General features: G+C 41.6%; 1 protein-coding gene across 1 annotated transcript in view; it reads left to right on the top strand.

The window, feature by feature from the left end:
- The window catches only part of CNTNAP5 (contactin associated protein family member 5), a 991178-nt gene that overhangs the window by 851084 nt on the left and 124441 nt on the right, over positions 1-15653 (top strand). The window contains exon 18 of the mRNA XM_051848810.3: positions 10265-10504. Within this exon, the coding sequence (XP_051704770.3) occupies positions 10265-10504 (240 nt within the window). The remainder of the gene's footprint in view (positions 1-10264; positions 10505-15653) is intronic.

Genomic DNA, 15653 nt, shown 5'->3' with positions numbered 1-15653 from the left:
ATGCCTAAGAAATGAATGGAAATGAATGGAAGTGAATGAATGTAGAATTCCTAATAGTACCTGTGACACTTGTAGCTTTATGATTGCAGGCAAGGCATGTGCCTCCCCTGAGCCTCAGTTGTTCCACCTGCCTAATGGGCTTGATAGTCAATATCTCACAAGACACTTTTTTTTAAAATGATATATTTATTTATTTGAAAGGCAGAGTTACAGAGAGAGATAGGGGGAGAGAGAGAAGGAGAGAGAAAGAGAGAGAGAGGAGAGGGAGGGAAGAAAAAATTGCATCTAATTATTTTTAGTTAAGGCAATTTCTTGAACAAAATATAGTTTTAACTCTTCATATTGGGGAAATAAGTTAATAGAAAACTCAGTATGCTATCTAAAGGAATCAGCCCTAGAAGGCAGCCTGATACTTGTTTGCAATCTTTGCATGTAGGGAGCAGATGTCTTATCGTGGTTCAGAGTGTGAATTGCTTAAACAGGCTTTTGGGAGAATAAGTGATGCCAACATGCCCCAGGGCTGCAGAGAGTCTGCAGTTCCATGCCTTGGGGCCTGCGCAGGGTACCCACAATGGAGACTGCCTATGAGAACCTCAGAACACTGTGTTGTCACTGCCATCTGCACTCCAATGGAGAGTTTGGGTTTGCTTAAAATAGTGAGACTGCTCTCCTCTCAACTAGGGGTCAGTGCACCTACAATTTCCATTCTTTTTTTTTTTTTTTTTTTTTTTTTTTTTTGACAGGCAGAGTGGACAGTGAGAGAGAGAGACAGAGAGAGAAAGGTCTTCCTTTGCCGTTGGTTCACCCTCCAATGGCCGCCGCTGCAGCCGGCGCACCGCGCTGATCCTGGCAGGAGCCAGGAGCCAGGTGCTTTTCCTGGTCTCCCATGGGGTGCAGGGCCCAAGCACCTGGGCCATCCTCCACTGCACTCCCTGGCCATAGCAGAGAGCTGGCCTGGAAGAGGGGCAACCGGGACAGAATCCGGCACCCCGACCGGGACTAGAACCCGGTGTGCCGGCGCCGCAAGGTGGAGGATTAGCCTATTGAGCCACGGCGCCGGCTTACAATTTCCATTCTTAATACCCCACTGTCTCTCTTCTAGATAAATGAATTTATCACACACTCACAAAAGGAAGGAGGCAAGGATAGAAAAAGAGATAAAAATGAGAAAAACAATTTCATAGTACAGCATCCTCTTAAAAAAGTAGTAGGAGGAGTGCTAATGTTTCAGAAACCTCAGAATTTGGAAGACATTGTGAGAAAGAATTAGAAATCCGGGACTGGCATTGTGGTATAGCACGTTAAGCCCCTGTCTGTGACACTTGCATCCCATATGAATGCCAGTTCAAGTCCTGAATGTTCTACTTCTGATCCAGCTCCCTGATAACACTCCTGGAAAACCAGCCGAGGATGAATCAAGTGCTTGGGTTCCTGTACCCTTGTGGGAGACCCGGATGAAGCTCCTGGCTCCTGGCTTTGGCCTGGCCCAGCCCTGGCCAGTGAGGCTATTTGGGAAGTGAACCAGTGGATGCAAGATTCTCTCCTTTCAAACAAAATAAAAAAAATCATAAAACAAATATAAATTCATATATGTATATGTATCTGATAAATTGGATTTTTATTAGATAAATAAATATTTGTGTAAGACCAAGCTTCAAATAGTTTATGGTTATATTTTTTTAAAGATTTATTTATTTATTTGAAAGTCAGAGTTACACACAGAGAGAAAGAGAGGCAGAGAGAGAGAGAGAGAGAGAGATCTTCCACCCGCTGGTTCACTCCCCAATTGGCTGCAACAGCTGGAGCTGCGCTGATCCGAAGCCAGGAAGGAGCCTGGACCTTCTTCCAGGTCTCCCACGTAGGTGCAGGGGCCCAAAGACTTGGCCATCTTCTACTGCCTTTCAGGCCATAGCAGAGAGCTGGATCAGAAGTGGAGCAGCTGGGAATTGAACCGGCACCCATATGGGATGTGGGCACTGTATGCAGCAGCTTTATCCGCTATGCTACAGTGCCAGGCCCTCATGGTTATATTTTAATTCCATTTTCCATGAACTTTTTGAAGCCTCCTCATGAGGTGACTTCATAAAGCATGTGGAAAATGCATATTATGAAAAATGTATGCAAATAATTCAATTCATATTTGCTCCCAAATAAGTGTATGTTTCTATTTAATTTTTATACAAGTTTTGAAGAAACTGGATACTAAAAGCCCTTTAACCTAATATATATGCCAACATTCTCAGCAGGAAAATGTGAATGATGGTGTGCTCAGCTTGCCTCATGTTTACCAAAGAATAAAAGTACTCTACATATGTCCATATTTTGTTATGATGAGCATGATGATTGTTATTATTCCTAAACTTGACTAAGGTATCATAAATTGTGGGATTAATGCCTATCCATAGCTTTATATTTTCTAGTAAAAATAATATGTGTTTAATTGATACTGGTAGTATATGTTAAAGGCTTTCATAGCCATGGCAGCTCATGTCGAGAGCCTTGGATGATCACTGAAGTCATACATAAGAGTGTTAATTGTTAAATTAACAACAGGAGTCAGTGTGCACTTACTTCCCATGCAGGACTTCTGTCCTCAATGAGTTGTACAATGAGAACTAACTGTAAAACTTGTTCTCAAACAGTTTTGTGTGTGTGTGTGCAAATTATTGAAATCTTTACTTAGTATAGAGTTGGTCTTCTGTGTATAAAGTCAATTGAAAATAAATCTTAATGGAGAATGAGACTGGGAATGGAAGAGGGAGGAGGAGGTGGGTGGGAGTGGGGGTGGGAAGGTGGGTATGGTGGGAAGAATCACTATATTCCTAAAAGGGTACTTATAAAATTTGTACTCATTAAATAAAAGGTTTCTTTGGGGAAAAAAAAGCAAGTAAAAAAAAAGAGTAATGTGTAGGAGTGAAATTGACATTTTGAGACTCGATGATTGTTTACAGCCCTTGACTCTACTGTGGAGGAACAATGTTTTTTTCTTCATACTGTTTGTTGAACGCTTTCCTTAGTGTAGGGTTAATCTTATGAGTATAAAGTAAACTGAAAACAGATCTTTGTCAACATTAAGAATGGGAATAGGAGAGGAAGAAGCTGGAAGGCTATGAGCATGGGCAGGAGGGAGGCTAGCATGGGAAGTATCACTACGTTCCTAAATATGTGTATATGAAATTTGTATACCTTAAATAAAATTTAAAAAAAGATAAAAACAAACAAACAAACAAACAAACAAAAAAATCTCCAGAAAAGGTAAAACCATGGGTCTCAGGCAAATAGAAAATAAACTCATTTCAAGTGTCTTATGTTATTCATCAATTGAAGAGGAAACATGTAAGATGTTGTACTAGATAGTATCTGGACAAAAGCATATGTACAGGCAGCTTAACAAGAATGCGAATTTTGGATGAAGAAAGTTATTAAGTTGAATTCAAGCCAGTTAATATTCAGTGGACCCTTTTCAGAATTACTTGTCATACTGTAAAGAAACTGCTTGTATCTCTTCTGGCAAATGTCATCAATGCTTTTTGCTTTATGTCCAAATTTTAGCTAATTTTTTTTTTGACAACAGAAGTCCCACTCGTATTTGATGCCAAGTCCCTAGTAACCTTTCTGCCTTTCTGCCATCACTTCTATGAAGGAAGCTGGAATAAGAAAGAGCCCCAAGGTGATTATGGCATAAAGGCATTGAAATGTCAAGGCAATGTTAATGACGGGATTGTGAGAATGGCTCAACCTCCACCTGCTACTGACTGTCCTTTCAGAGACTCCAGAGTCATTTTACATCTTGTGGTTTTCTGGGTTTATCCATAAAATAATTCTGTATCAGGTGAAACTATGAGTAAAGAAATTCTTGCAGTTTATAATTACAGTATTTTGTTTCATCTATTTATCTCTTTGAATGAACCTATGGCTTAGTTTCTGAGAAATATCTATTCTAGGGAGGGCTGAGATTTGTTAACTGGTGGAGGAGGATTTAGAAAAAAGATGGCTGATTGTTTGTGTATTTGTTTTAATCATTGTGTATATGTTAAAACTGCTGCTACCTTTGATTTTGGAATCTGGGTGGCGAATTTTCCCAGTTGGTTATTGACTTTAAGCAAAGAAATTCAGAGGAAACAAATCGATCCATTCTAAGTTCAGGGACAGGAAAGAAAGAAGGTGGTGGGAGAGAGGTGGGAAGGACAGGAAACAGAGGGAGAGGGAGAGAGAGTGAGAGGGAAAAAAGAAAGCAGTGCTGTTCTGATCTAATTTTTGAAAAAAATATGGACTTGGCACATTCAGCATTGTTCAGTGAATAAATTCATTATTTACACCACTGAAATGTTCATTTGTTTTATTTATTTGAGAGGCAGACAGGAAAGAGACAGACTGGTTCACTCCCTAAATGTCTTCAACAGCTGAGGCTGGACCAGGCCAAAGCCAGGAATTGGGAACTCCAGCTGGATCTCTCATATTGGTGACAGGGTACCAACTACTTGAGCCATCACCAGCTGCCTGCACAGATGTGCAATAGCAGAAAGCTGAAATTGAGAGTGGAATTAGAATGCTGGTGTCCAATGTGGCATTTTAACCTCTAAATTGAATGTCTGCCCCAAGAAAGGAGTTCTTGAGCACTGGAATTTTGCTTGAGTGTGTATAGGAAAGAGCAGGCACATATGAGAGACACAGAAGCTTTTGTGCCGTGCTCAAGGCAGGCACAAAGAATTGAGAAGCTTCGCCGAAAGTGATGAACATTTGTTGAACTGACACATGAAGTTTTTCTGAGAAAGGCTCAGAATGATGGTAGTAAAGTTTTTGAGAGTCAATTCATACTCCATCCAAGGAAACATCATCATAATGAACCCACTTGATACCAAGGACCACCTGAAGAGTCTCATCCAAAATTGCTTCTAGCCAACTAATGGTCTGAGTTGTCAAGAAGAATGATACACAAGCCAAGGATGAATGCATTCCCATTTATTGTGTGATGAAAGAAACCATGTAAGAGATCAGATCAGGGGAACAAAGTAGAAGAATCATTTAGTTATGGTATTGGCTCAAATTGTCTGTTGTAAGAGCTCATTCTGGGATTTGTGGATGCAGAACTGTGTGCAGGTCTCAAAGTTCACCAGATCTGGTTTTAGTCCTGGCTCTGCCCCTGAAAAATCTAACTCTTGTCTCTCACCAAAACAGTCTCTCCTATGCTAAGTTTTCTCAGTTATGGAATATGAGTATGCAGAACATCTTCTTCTCATTGAGAATTCAATGTGTGTGGTGTGCAATTTCTAGTATACAAGTGGTATGCTTGATCTCTCTCATATATATATAGATACATATAAATATATAAATATAAATGCATATAGATATATAGATACATATAGATATATATGTATATACATAAATATAGATACATATAGATACATATATGTATAAATTTAGAATTAATGGCATACTTCTGATTCTCCAAGAGTTTGCAGGATAAGCTTGAATCTCTAAAAAGTGACTATAAGTTTGTGGATACTACTACATGTTTTTTGTTGTTCTTACAACTTTTCAATGAAGTGTTGACAGGTCAAGATACAAACAAGTGAAGAGTGATAGTAAAAAAATTTAATATGTCCAAGGGCCAGCCAGACAACATGGATGAATGAAGTGGTCACACCTTAAAGGAGCTGACTCTAGTGCAGCTTCAGTTGAGGTTTGTCAGTTCAGGGAAACAAGTTCATTGTCCTTAGGGCTTCTGATAGTTTGCTAGAAGACTTAACAAGAATTTCAGTAGTATTCATCTTTAAAAAAACTAATTAACAGAATCGAGCATTGGGTGGATGGAAGTAAAAGTGAAATATAATGTGAGTGGGGATGGATGCAGGTACATATGTGTTTGTGATTTAAGGGATGGAGTAGCAAGGGTAGTGCAGCAAGCACATGGGGGAAAATGACATACCAAATAAATGTACCACGTGTGAAGAGGTTCAATGTCTGGATAGAACCTTTCATTCTGGGGAGCTGGAAGTGGTACAGCATGCAGGGAGCACTGGAGTAAGATTGGGGAGTGTGGGAGGCAGAAGTTGTTGAGTAAGGGGAGGTCATATATCTTTGTAGAGTAGTGCAAGGAATTTCAGCTGATCCTAGAACACTGATTAGTCTCTGAAGGGCATCAAAAAGAAATAGAATCCAACTTTCAAGTTTGCATACATTCTGGCTTCAAAGTGGTGAATGGATAGAAAGAGTCTAAAAGTAGAATGTTGTTGCAGGGGTTAAGGTAGAGGTGAGGGGCCCTGTACCAAGAGCGTGACTGAAAGAAGCACTTGCATCCAGAGACGCATGGGCTGGGATGGGGAGAAGGATGGCTATGAGTGAGGTGGGAGGGGTGGGGAGAGATTTTGGCTTTGTTTCTGTGCAGTATCTAAGTTTCACAGCAGATGCATACCTCAAACAACACTAAATATAGTAGGTAATGTCATCAGAAAATGCAGGGAACTGGCCACCATTCTGTGTGTGTTTGTGTGTGTGTGTAGCTGTGGGGTGGGTTTTTTTTTTAAATATTGAATGCTTAATAAGTATACACATTAAAATGGAACTTGACCTCCAAATTAAAATGAAACTTAACCTCCTTTTATCCTTTGTAAAAATGAAAAGCATCCAGAAGAAAGCTGGTATTTAGTTCATCGTGCAGTTGAGGTCATATCTCATCATGTCGTATTTTGTCAGCATCTGGAAGTGAAATGTCTGCTTATTTGGGGCAGTCTCTCCAGGCTCTGTGTGTCTCAAACCTCAAGGAGTGCATTTCTTCTTCTAGGGGAACCACCTCCATCACCTTCTCCTCCATTTATAAACTTGTTGACTAAGTCACATGCAAGCAAATGTGCCATAGATCTTGCATTCTCTACCTCTGCTGGAAGAAAAGTGACACTAACAAGATAGATGAAGAGTTATTCAAATCCACTGTGGGGAGTGACTGCAAAATAAGGAAAACAAAAAAACACGAAGCATTTGCTTGCATAAATCCTCCCCTCTTTATTCTGCACAGTCTCTAGGAAAGAAAGGCTGTGTCTTCCTGTGTGATGTGCGTGTGTGACTAATTGATTTATCTTGTGGGTAAAAGGAGATTTCCTGAACGAAATTGAGACCGACAGAAGAATGCAATTTGGGTTTGGCCTCCTAGCCTGCTTGGGTATCACTTACCAGAACTGAAAACACTGACACAGTGAAGTTTTAGCATTGCTTCAAATAAGAGATTTGATTTATCTCTTAGTGATGTGCTCTTTTCACCTTTAGATGCAGGGGTGATTTTAAAAGGCTGCCCCCCTGAACCCTACATGTCATCCCACCATCCTGGTTTTTTTTTTTTTTTTTTTTTTTGCCAGGATGCCTGGCAAAAAGAATTTCCTCTGAAAGACTATTTTGCATATTATTATTATTATTAGAAAGTGAGAGAGTGAGTGAGTGATCTTCCCATCCCCTGGTTCACTCCACAAATGCCAGCAACAGCTGGGGTTGAGCAGGATTGAAACCACGAGTCAAATATTCAATCTGGGTCTCCCATGTAGGTTCCAGGGACACAAGTACTTGTGTTATATTACTGGTGGCCTCTCAGGGTATGCATCAGCTGGATGATGTAATTAAAAGCAGAGCCAGAAGTCAAGCCCTGTCACTCTCATAAAGGATGTGTCATTCCAAGTGGTGTCTCTTTTCTTTCTTTTTAAGTCAGAGTGAGAGAGCTAGAGTGAGAGCGAGAGCGAGAGTGAGAGCGAGAGAGAGAGAGAGATCTTCCATGTGCTAATTCATTCCTCAAATGGCTGTAATGGCCAGGGCTGGGCCAGGCCAAAACCAGGAGCCAGGAGCTTCAGCTGGGTCTCCCAGTGGTTAGCAGGGATCAAAGCACTTGAACCCTCTTCTGCTGCTTTCCCCGCTGCATTAGCAGGGAATTTTATCATAAGTGGAGCAGCCAGGACTCAAACCGATGCCCATATGTCATGCTGCATTGAAGACAGTGGCTTAACCCACTGCATCACAGTGCCAGCCACCCAAGTGGTATCTTTTCTTTTTATAGAATTTTATATATTTATTTTAAAGACAGAGTTACAGAGAAGCAGAGGCATAGAGAGAGAGAAAGGTCTTCCATCCACTGGTTCACTCCCCAGATGGCCGCAAAGGTAGTAACTGGGTCGATCTGAAGCCAGTAGCCAAGAGCTTTTTCTGGGTCTCCCAGGTGGGTACAGGGGCCCAAGGACTTGGGCCATCTTCTACTGCCTTCCCAGGCCATAGCAGAGAGCTGGATCAGAAGTGGAGCAGCCAGGTCTTGAACCAGCACCCATATGGGATGCCGGCACTGCAGGCGGTGGCTTTACCCACTATGCCACAGCGCCGGCCCTCCAAGTAGTGTCTTAATCTCTGTATCAAATGCTCTCCCCCAGGAATTCTTTAGGTTTCCTTCTAACATGCATCGTTGTTTCTTTTTTTTACATCTATCTTCCATGCATGAGATAACACAATGAGAATTCTCATGTGACCCACGTTTATTTTTATCTGGTAATCTATGATGTATAATGTTGTAGAATATGAAATTAGAACTGAATAAGGCTCGTGCATATACTAAGGATACAAAAAAAAAAGTCAAGTCAGTCTGTCCTTTGATCCTTTCCCTTCTGCCTTCTCTCCAGCAGCACATTTGGTAGATTGTGAAGACTTGGACTTGTCCTCCACCCACCCATGTGTGCGCGCACACTTTATCACATCTTAGTCTAGCAACTAATCAACTAAAATACGTTTCCATGAAGGGGATCAAATGGGAAATGCAGCGTTTGTTATCTCATGCCAGGAATATAAGTGTTAAAGGAGAAGCAAAGAAGCAAATTTAAAAAAAAAAAAAAAGAATAGGCCACTTAAAGAATTTGAAATATAATGTGGGGGTCTGCACTGTGGAGTAGTGGGATAAGCTCCCATTTGTAGCACTGGTATCTCATTCGGGAGCAGGTTTGTATCTTGGCTGCTCCTCTTCTGATCCAGCTCTCTGCTATGCCCTGGGAAAGCAGTGTAAGGTGGCCCAAGTCCTTGGGCCCCTGCATCTGCATGGGAGACCCAGAAGAAGCTCCTGCTTCCTGGCTTTGGATCGGCCCAGCTCCCAAAGACTGTTCTCTCTGTCCCTCCCTCTCTCTCTGTAACTCTACCTCTCAAATAAATAAGTGTATTTTTAAAAAAAAAAGAAATGTAATGCTGGCGCCGTGGCTCACTTGGCTAATCCTCCGCCTTGCGGCGTCGGCACACCGGGTTCTAGTCCTGGTCGGGGTGCGGATTCTGCCCCGGTTGCCCCTCTTCCAGGCCAGCTCTCTGCTGTGGCCAGGGAGTGCAGTGGAGGATGGCCCAAGTGCTTGGGCCCTGCACCCCATGGGAGACCAGGAAAAGCACCTGGCTCCTGGCTCCTGCCATCGGATCAGCGTGGTGCGCCGGCCGCAGCGCGCCAGCTGCGCCGGCCATTGGAGGGTGAACCAACGGCAAAAAAAGGAAGACCTTTCTCTCTGTCTCTCTCTCTCACTGTCCACTCTGCCTGTCAAAAAAAAAAAAAAAAAAAAAAAAAAAAAAGAAATGTGTGTGCTTTAAGAGAAGCTTGGGACTCTGCCTTCCTGGGTTCACTCAGAATTCCCAGTGCCAAATAAATGCCTGCTGATGGGATTTCATTTAATATCTTGGTTTGTTGTTTCTCAAAATGCATTTTTCTGGCATCAAAGAGGGCAGACTGGTAGAATCGTACATTTCCAATGGAAACAGGACACTCAGAAAGCTTTGATTTTACCCTGAAAGTCAGAAGCTGCACCCTAACCCACGTCTCTGCACTGTGCTACATATGCTTTAGGAAGTGCCTCTGTCGTGTCGAGCCTACCAGCCTGCTTCTACCTTTGCCAGAAGGGAAGTCCCATCGTGAGTCTCCTACTTCAGATTACAGTCTTCTGTAGACTGTGTACAGACCTGTTTTACTATATTTGCAGTGGACTTGGACATCTGAAACTTCACCCTTAAGGCCTGTGAAGTTCTGGATTCCACAAAACTATAGGCTGTCTCCTTCTTGAAGGAGATGCCACCGTTCCCAGCCTAGAAGTACATGCATTTTTTCCAGATTCTTTGGTGTCCTCTCAGTAGAAACTTTTTAGTGGAAAAGTTCAGCACAGTTTGGCAATGGAACAACAGTTAACTTTACCAATGTGGCTAGGAAACCTAAAATTATTTCATCCTAAAAACTGAAATACGGTTTTTCTTTTATTTATTTGTTTTTTGCCTGCAGGAGGAACATCATCAAGACAGAAAGGCTTCCTAGGATGCATCCGCTCCTTACACATGAATGGACAGAGACTGGACCTGGAGGAGAGGGCAAAGGTCACATCTGGAGTGAGGCCAGGTTGCCCTGGCCACTGCAGCAGCTATGGCAGCATCTGCCACAATGGGGGCAAGTGTGTGGAGAAGCATAGTGGCTACCTGTGCGACTGCACCAACTCACCATATGAAGGGCCCTTTTGCAAAAAAGGTAGGCCAGACGCTTTGTTAAAAATGTTAATTTCAGGAACCCACACCAGCATCACATATGGGCTCCAGTCCAAGTCCCAGGGGCTCTACTTTCGATCCAATCTCTGCAAATGTACCCTGGAAAGCAGCAGCAGATGACCCAAGTGTTTGGGCCCTTGTGGGGAGGGAACTCAAGAAGCTCCTGGATCCTGGCTTTGGTCTGTCCCTGCCTTGGCTGTTATGGCTCTTTGGGGGAATGAACCTGTGGAGGGAAGATCTCATCCTCTGTCTTTCCCTCTCTCTCTGTCACTCTGCCTTTCAAATAAATAAAATAAATCTTTAATATTTTTATTTCTTGAAGGCAGAATGACTGAGAGAGAGGAGAGACAGAGAGATTCCATTTGCTGATTGACTGACCTAATGGCCACAGTGGTTGAGGCTGAGCCAGACCAAAGCTAGGAGCCTGGAACTCCATCTGAGTCTCTTGCTGTCTTCCCAGTCCCATTATCAGGAACTGGATTAGGAGAAGAGCAGCTGGGACTTGAACCTGCCCTGATCTGGGATGCTGGCATTTCAGACAGTGGCTTAATGTGCTGCACCACAAACTGGTGCCAGGCACTTGTTTAGCTCCCTTGTGTAATGCAGGTATAGGCTGTGGTCAGGGTACACAGTACCCAGAGCCATGGAAAGCCCTCATCATTTACTCTCCCTCTATTTCCCTTGGTGTAGACACTCAGCATCATTGCATGGACTCATTATCCTCACCTGTGTCCATTGCAGACACAGTTGAACTGCATGGGTAATTACAGCACAGCACACTGTGGATGACAGTGAAGCCACCTGAGGACTGGAAATGATGGCCTCTCACTTCTGGTGTGTCAGCCAAATGTTAGTGACACAGTGATATTTTCTGTTCTATTCCTTCATCCACAAATGTCACCAAAGGACCATAGAATCTAACGCTGAAGAACCCTTAAAAATGCTAAGTCACCTAATTTTTTTTGCGAGAAAGAGCATAGGTACACGAGTAAATGCAATATTGGGTATCTAGTGAAATATCCCTATTTTCTAGATGTTGCCTAAGACATTTAAATTCTCTACTAATTTTAATGTATTTATTTACTTGTTTGTGTGCTTAAAATTTATAAGGCTGAAAGACAATGAAACAGGAACAACGCTAATTGCCATCTTCTAATTCGGTCCCCAAATGCCTGTCATGACCCATGGCTGGAGCCAAGAATGGACACTAGTAACTCAAAATGGAAGTTGCACATGGGTGGCCTCAGCTCAATTACTTGAGCCATCACTGATGCCTCCCAGGGTTTAACTGGAAATAAGAGTGGAGGCAATTTCAAACCCAGGCACTCCAATAAAGGACAAAGGTGTCCCAACAGGCAGCGTAACTGCCAGGCCAATCACCCACCTTAAAAATCTCTGCTTAGAGACTCCTATGCCATTCATGAGTGGATTGGGATTGGAACACAAAAGCCAAAATTCCTGTCTTGGTGCTCTTTCAACACTTCCCTGAGTTTGTAACTTCATTACATTGACAAAATTTATCATGATGACTCCACTTTGTAAAAGGAGTGATGGTCCTAGCATGAATCCATTAGAAAATTCAAGGGAACCACAAAAACTTTAAAAATCTTATTATTCACAGTAGGTAGCTACTTCAGAATGTTTATGGAGAATGCATATTATGAAAAGTGAGTGCACAGATTTCAAATGTTGTTTGCACCATAATAAACTTCTCTTAATTCTGTGTTTGCCATGTATGTTTTGAAGTGCTGTCACATCGACTTAGTAATTCTCAAACTAAAGTACAAAGTATTTGGTATATTATCAATTTTTGCAGTACTTTTAAAATTTATTGATTAGAAGGTAAAGTTTGTTGAGCAAAGAATGTAAGCAACATTTCAATAGGAGCATTTAAACTATTAAAAAAAACATTTTAGTCACTATGAGATATGCTTTAAATGCAATTATGGCAACAGTGAATAATTCTTGCTAATTCATTAAAATCCATTTTACAAGCATTTCTACCAAATAGTGTTTTATTTAGTCCAATTTGCTATTGGAACTTAAATACAACAGGAAAAAAAAAACCCAGCATGCAGAGTTTTCTTTGAAGGAGTCTCTAAACTCTCCATTCTTTCATCTAGTGTTCTCTCCAATTAGTTGGAATTACTGTTTGTTGTTGGTGTTGCTGTTTTTTGGAGAAAATGAATGGCAGATGTTGTAGATCCAACAACACTTGCATCCTGTATGGCAGCTAGAAACAAAGCAGGTCTCATCCCGTAAGTTTACTATGACCTCTGAGCCAGTGCTACTTGATTTTTACATCGGTGATCTCTGTATAGCTTCAGAAAGGTTTGCATGCCACCCTTACAGCAGCAGCATGTGCTAAAAGAAACACAAATACAGAATACACACTCCAAGGCCCACTTAATTCAGGTCCACAAACACTGTTTTACAGCTTCTGTACTCAACTTTTCTGTTTGGAAAAAACAAACAAACAAACAGACTCTCTCTACCCTTCTCCAAGGACATTAGTCAAGCATATCATAGATTATCTTGCTATAAATGTAGCCTAATTGATGTTGCTGCTGTTGGTGGTTCCTTTAATTGAAGGGACGCTTATTACTTCTTATCTTTCCATGTCTCTGTGTCACATGTTGGAACATTCTCCGTGCTTCTTCTCACTTTTTAATTTTTGTTTAAAGATTTTATTTATTTATTTGAGAGGTAGAGTTACAGACAGTTAGAGGGAGAGACAGAGAGAAAGGTCTTCCTTCTGGTGGTTCACTCCTCAAATGGCTGCAACGGCTGGAGCTAGACCAATCGTAGCCAGGAGACAGGAGCTTCTGTCCAGTCTCCCATGCAGGTGCAGGAGTCCAAGCACTTGGGCCACCTTCTACTGCTATCCCAGGCCACAGCAGAGAGCTGGACTGGAAAAGGAGCATCCGGGACTAGAACCAGAGCCCATATGGGATGCCAGCACCACTGGCGGAGGATTAAGCTAGTGCGCCACTGTCCCGGCCCCCCTACCTTTTAGTTTTTATCTATAAGTTGAACGGACAAATGTGTGCTTAGTCTGTTTAGCACACTTTATATTTCATGGTTTCCAAACTTTCCCTCCTTTCTGACAACTCTAAGGGAATGACTCATTCCATATTCGCTAATTGTGCAGTAAGTAAGATGGGCTTTTAAATCAAAACTTTTAATGGTGCCAGTTGCCTCTGGGAATGGTGGCCTGAAACTTATATGGAGAACTATCAGCTAGAAGATGGTCCTCAGCAGAGAGACTCTTCTATAAGCATAGTCATCCTTGATACTTACTAAAGCACAGTAGCTTTTAGAGAAATTAAATGCAAATGAAGCATTTTGGTTGGAGTTAATTACCCATGCCTGTGTCAGGGACATGATCTGTTGGCTCACTTTCTGTTTCTGATAATGGTGCATAGCAATAATTATCATACAATGAGCCAGCAGTGAACTAAAACTTGTGAGTACATACCTTACCCTTATACTAATAGGGTAGTCAGGCATTAGTAACAGAGTTTAACAGATGACGGCTTCAGAGGTTTATTGCCTCGCTAGTGAGTGTCAGAGTTGGAGGGCCATCCTGTGTTTTTGGGTGCCTTTTCCTGCATTAGGAGGAAGGTACAGTTAGGAATCCAAGCTGCATATTGCACCCAGGTTCTCCAATATATGATGCAAGTGTTTTAATTGATGTCTTAACTGCTGGGTTAAATGTTCACCCCACTGTGTGACTTTTTCATAATTTACATCGTACCGACTGTGAAATGCAATTACCTTATAGTTTTGATTTGCATTTCCTGAATGACTAATGATGTTGAACATCTTTGCATGCGCTGACTGTCCATTAGTATCTTCTTTGGAGAAATGTCTATTCAAATCCTTTGCCAATTTCTATTTATCTTTTTCTATCGTCCAATTGTAAGAATTCTTGTGGGCCGGCGCCACGGCTCACTTGGCTAATCCTCCGCCTACGGCGCCAGCACCCCGGGTTCTAGTACCGGTTGGGGCACTGGATTCTGTCATGCTTGCTCCTCTTCCAGTCCAGCTCTCTGCTGTGGCCCGGGAGTGCAGTGGAGGATGGCCCAAGTACGTGGGCCCTGCACCCGCATGGGAGACCAGGAAGAAGCACCTAAGCACCTGGCTCCTGGCTTCAGATCAGCATAGCACGCCGGCCATACAGGCCAATTGGGGGGTGAACCAACAGAAAAAGGAAGACCTTTCTCTCTCTCTCTCACTGTCTAACTCTGCCTGTCCAAAAAAAAAAAAAAAAAAAAAAAAAAAAAAAAAAAAAAAAAAAAAAAAAATTCTTGTGGGTTCTGAATGTAATTCCTTTATTAGATACATGATTTGCAAATACATTCCCATTCTTTGGTTGTAGTTTTATTTCCTTATACTATCATTTGAAGCACAAAAGTTTTAAATTCTGGTAAAGTTTAGTTTAGCCCTGATAAGAAATCTTTGCCTGATCCAAGGTCATGGAGATTTGCACTTAAGGTGGCTTCCAGGAGTTTTATAGACTTAGCTCTTACATTTAGGTCTTTAACCCATGTGGAGTTTTGAGTTTTTTGTTTGTTTGCTGTTTTGAGGTAGAGTTGCAACTTCATGCTTTTGCATAGGACTCTCCACTTGTGCTAACACCATGTGTTGCTGCTTTAAATTGGCCTTTAGCTGCCCCTGCTGCATCACTTACATCTTATCTGTGTGTGACAATCTTGGTGTTTTCTTGAAATACTTTTTTCTAATTAAAAATGTTAGATAACATATTTGAGTATTTATTTAAGACTATGCTTTCAAAACTAGTAAAGTTAAAACCCAATTTAATGACCCACAGACAATGATGCTTCTGTTATATTTTATGTCATGATTTAAGTTAATTTTGTTTCGTAAGTATTCCTGTAAGATGTGTATATATCTGTAGGCATCATTTTTAATGATTGCAATAGGTTCTGTGTAGCTCAAATGCTTTCTCTTATTTAATGCATTGCCCCTCTGCCACCAGACCTACCTAAATTCAGATTCTGTCTCATGTACAACCTATAATCTACTATGTGTCATTGATTTTGTAACTCAACCTCAAGGTTCCTTGATTTCCTCACCTATAAAATATAAAAAAATGTAGGTACCTTTCA

Source organism: Oryctolagus cuniculus, chromosome 3 (genome assembly GCF_051225735.1).
Source record: "Oryctolagus cuniculus isolate XC-2025 breed Fujian yellow rabbit chromosome 3, ASM5122573v1, whole genome shotgun sequence".
Classification (NCBI taxonomy): Eukaryota; Metazoa; Chordata; class Mammalia; order Lagomorpha; family Leporidae; genus Oryctolagus; species Oryctolagus cuniculus.
Note: the sequence above shows the minus strand (reverse complement) of the source record. Positions and strands in the feature narration are given on the sequence as shown.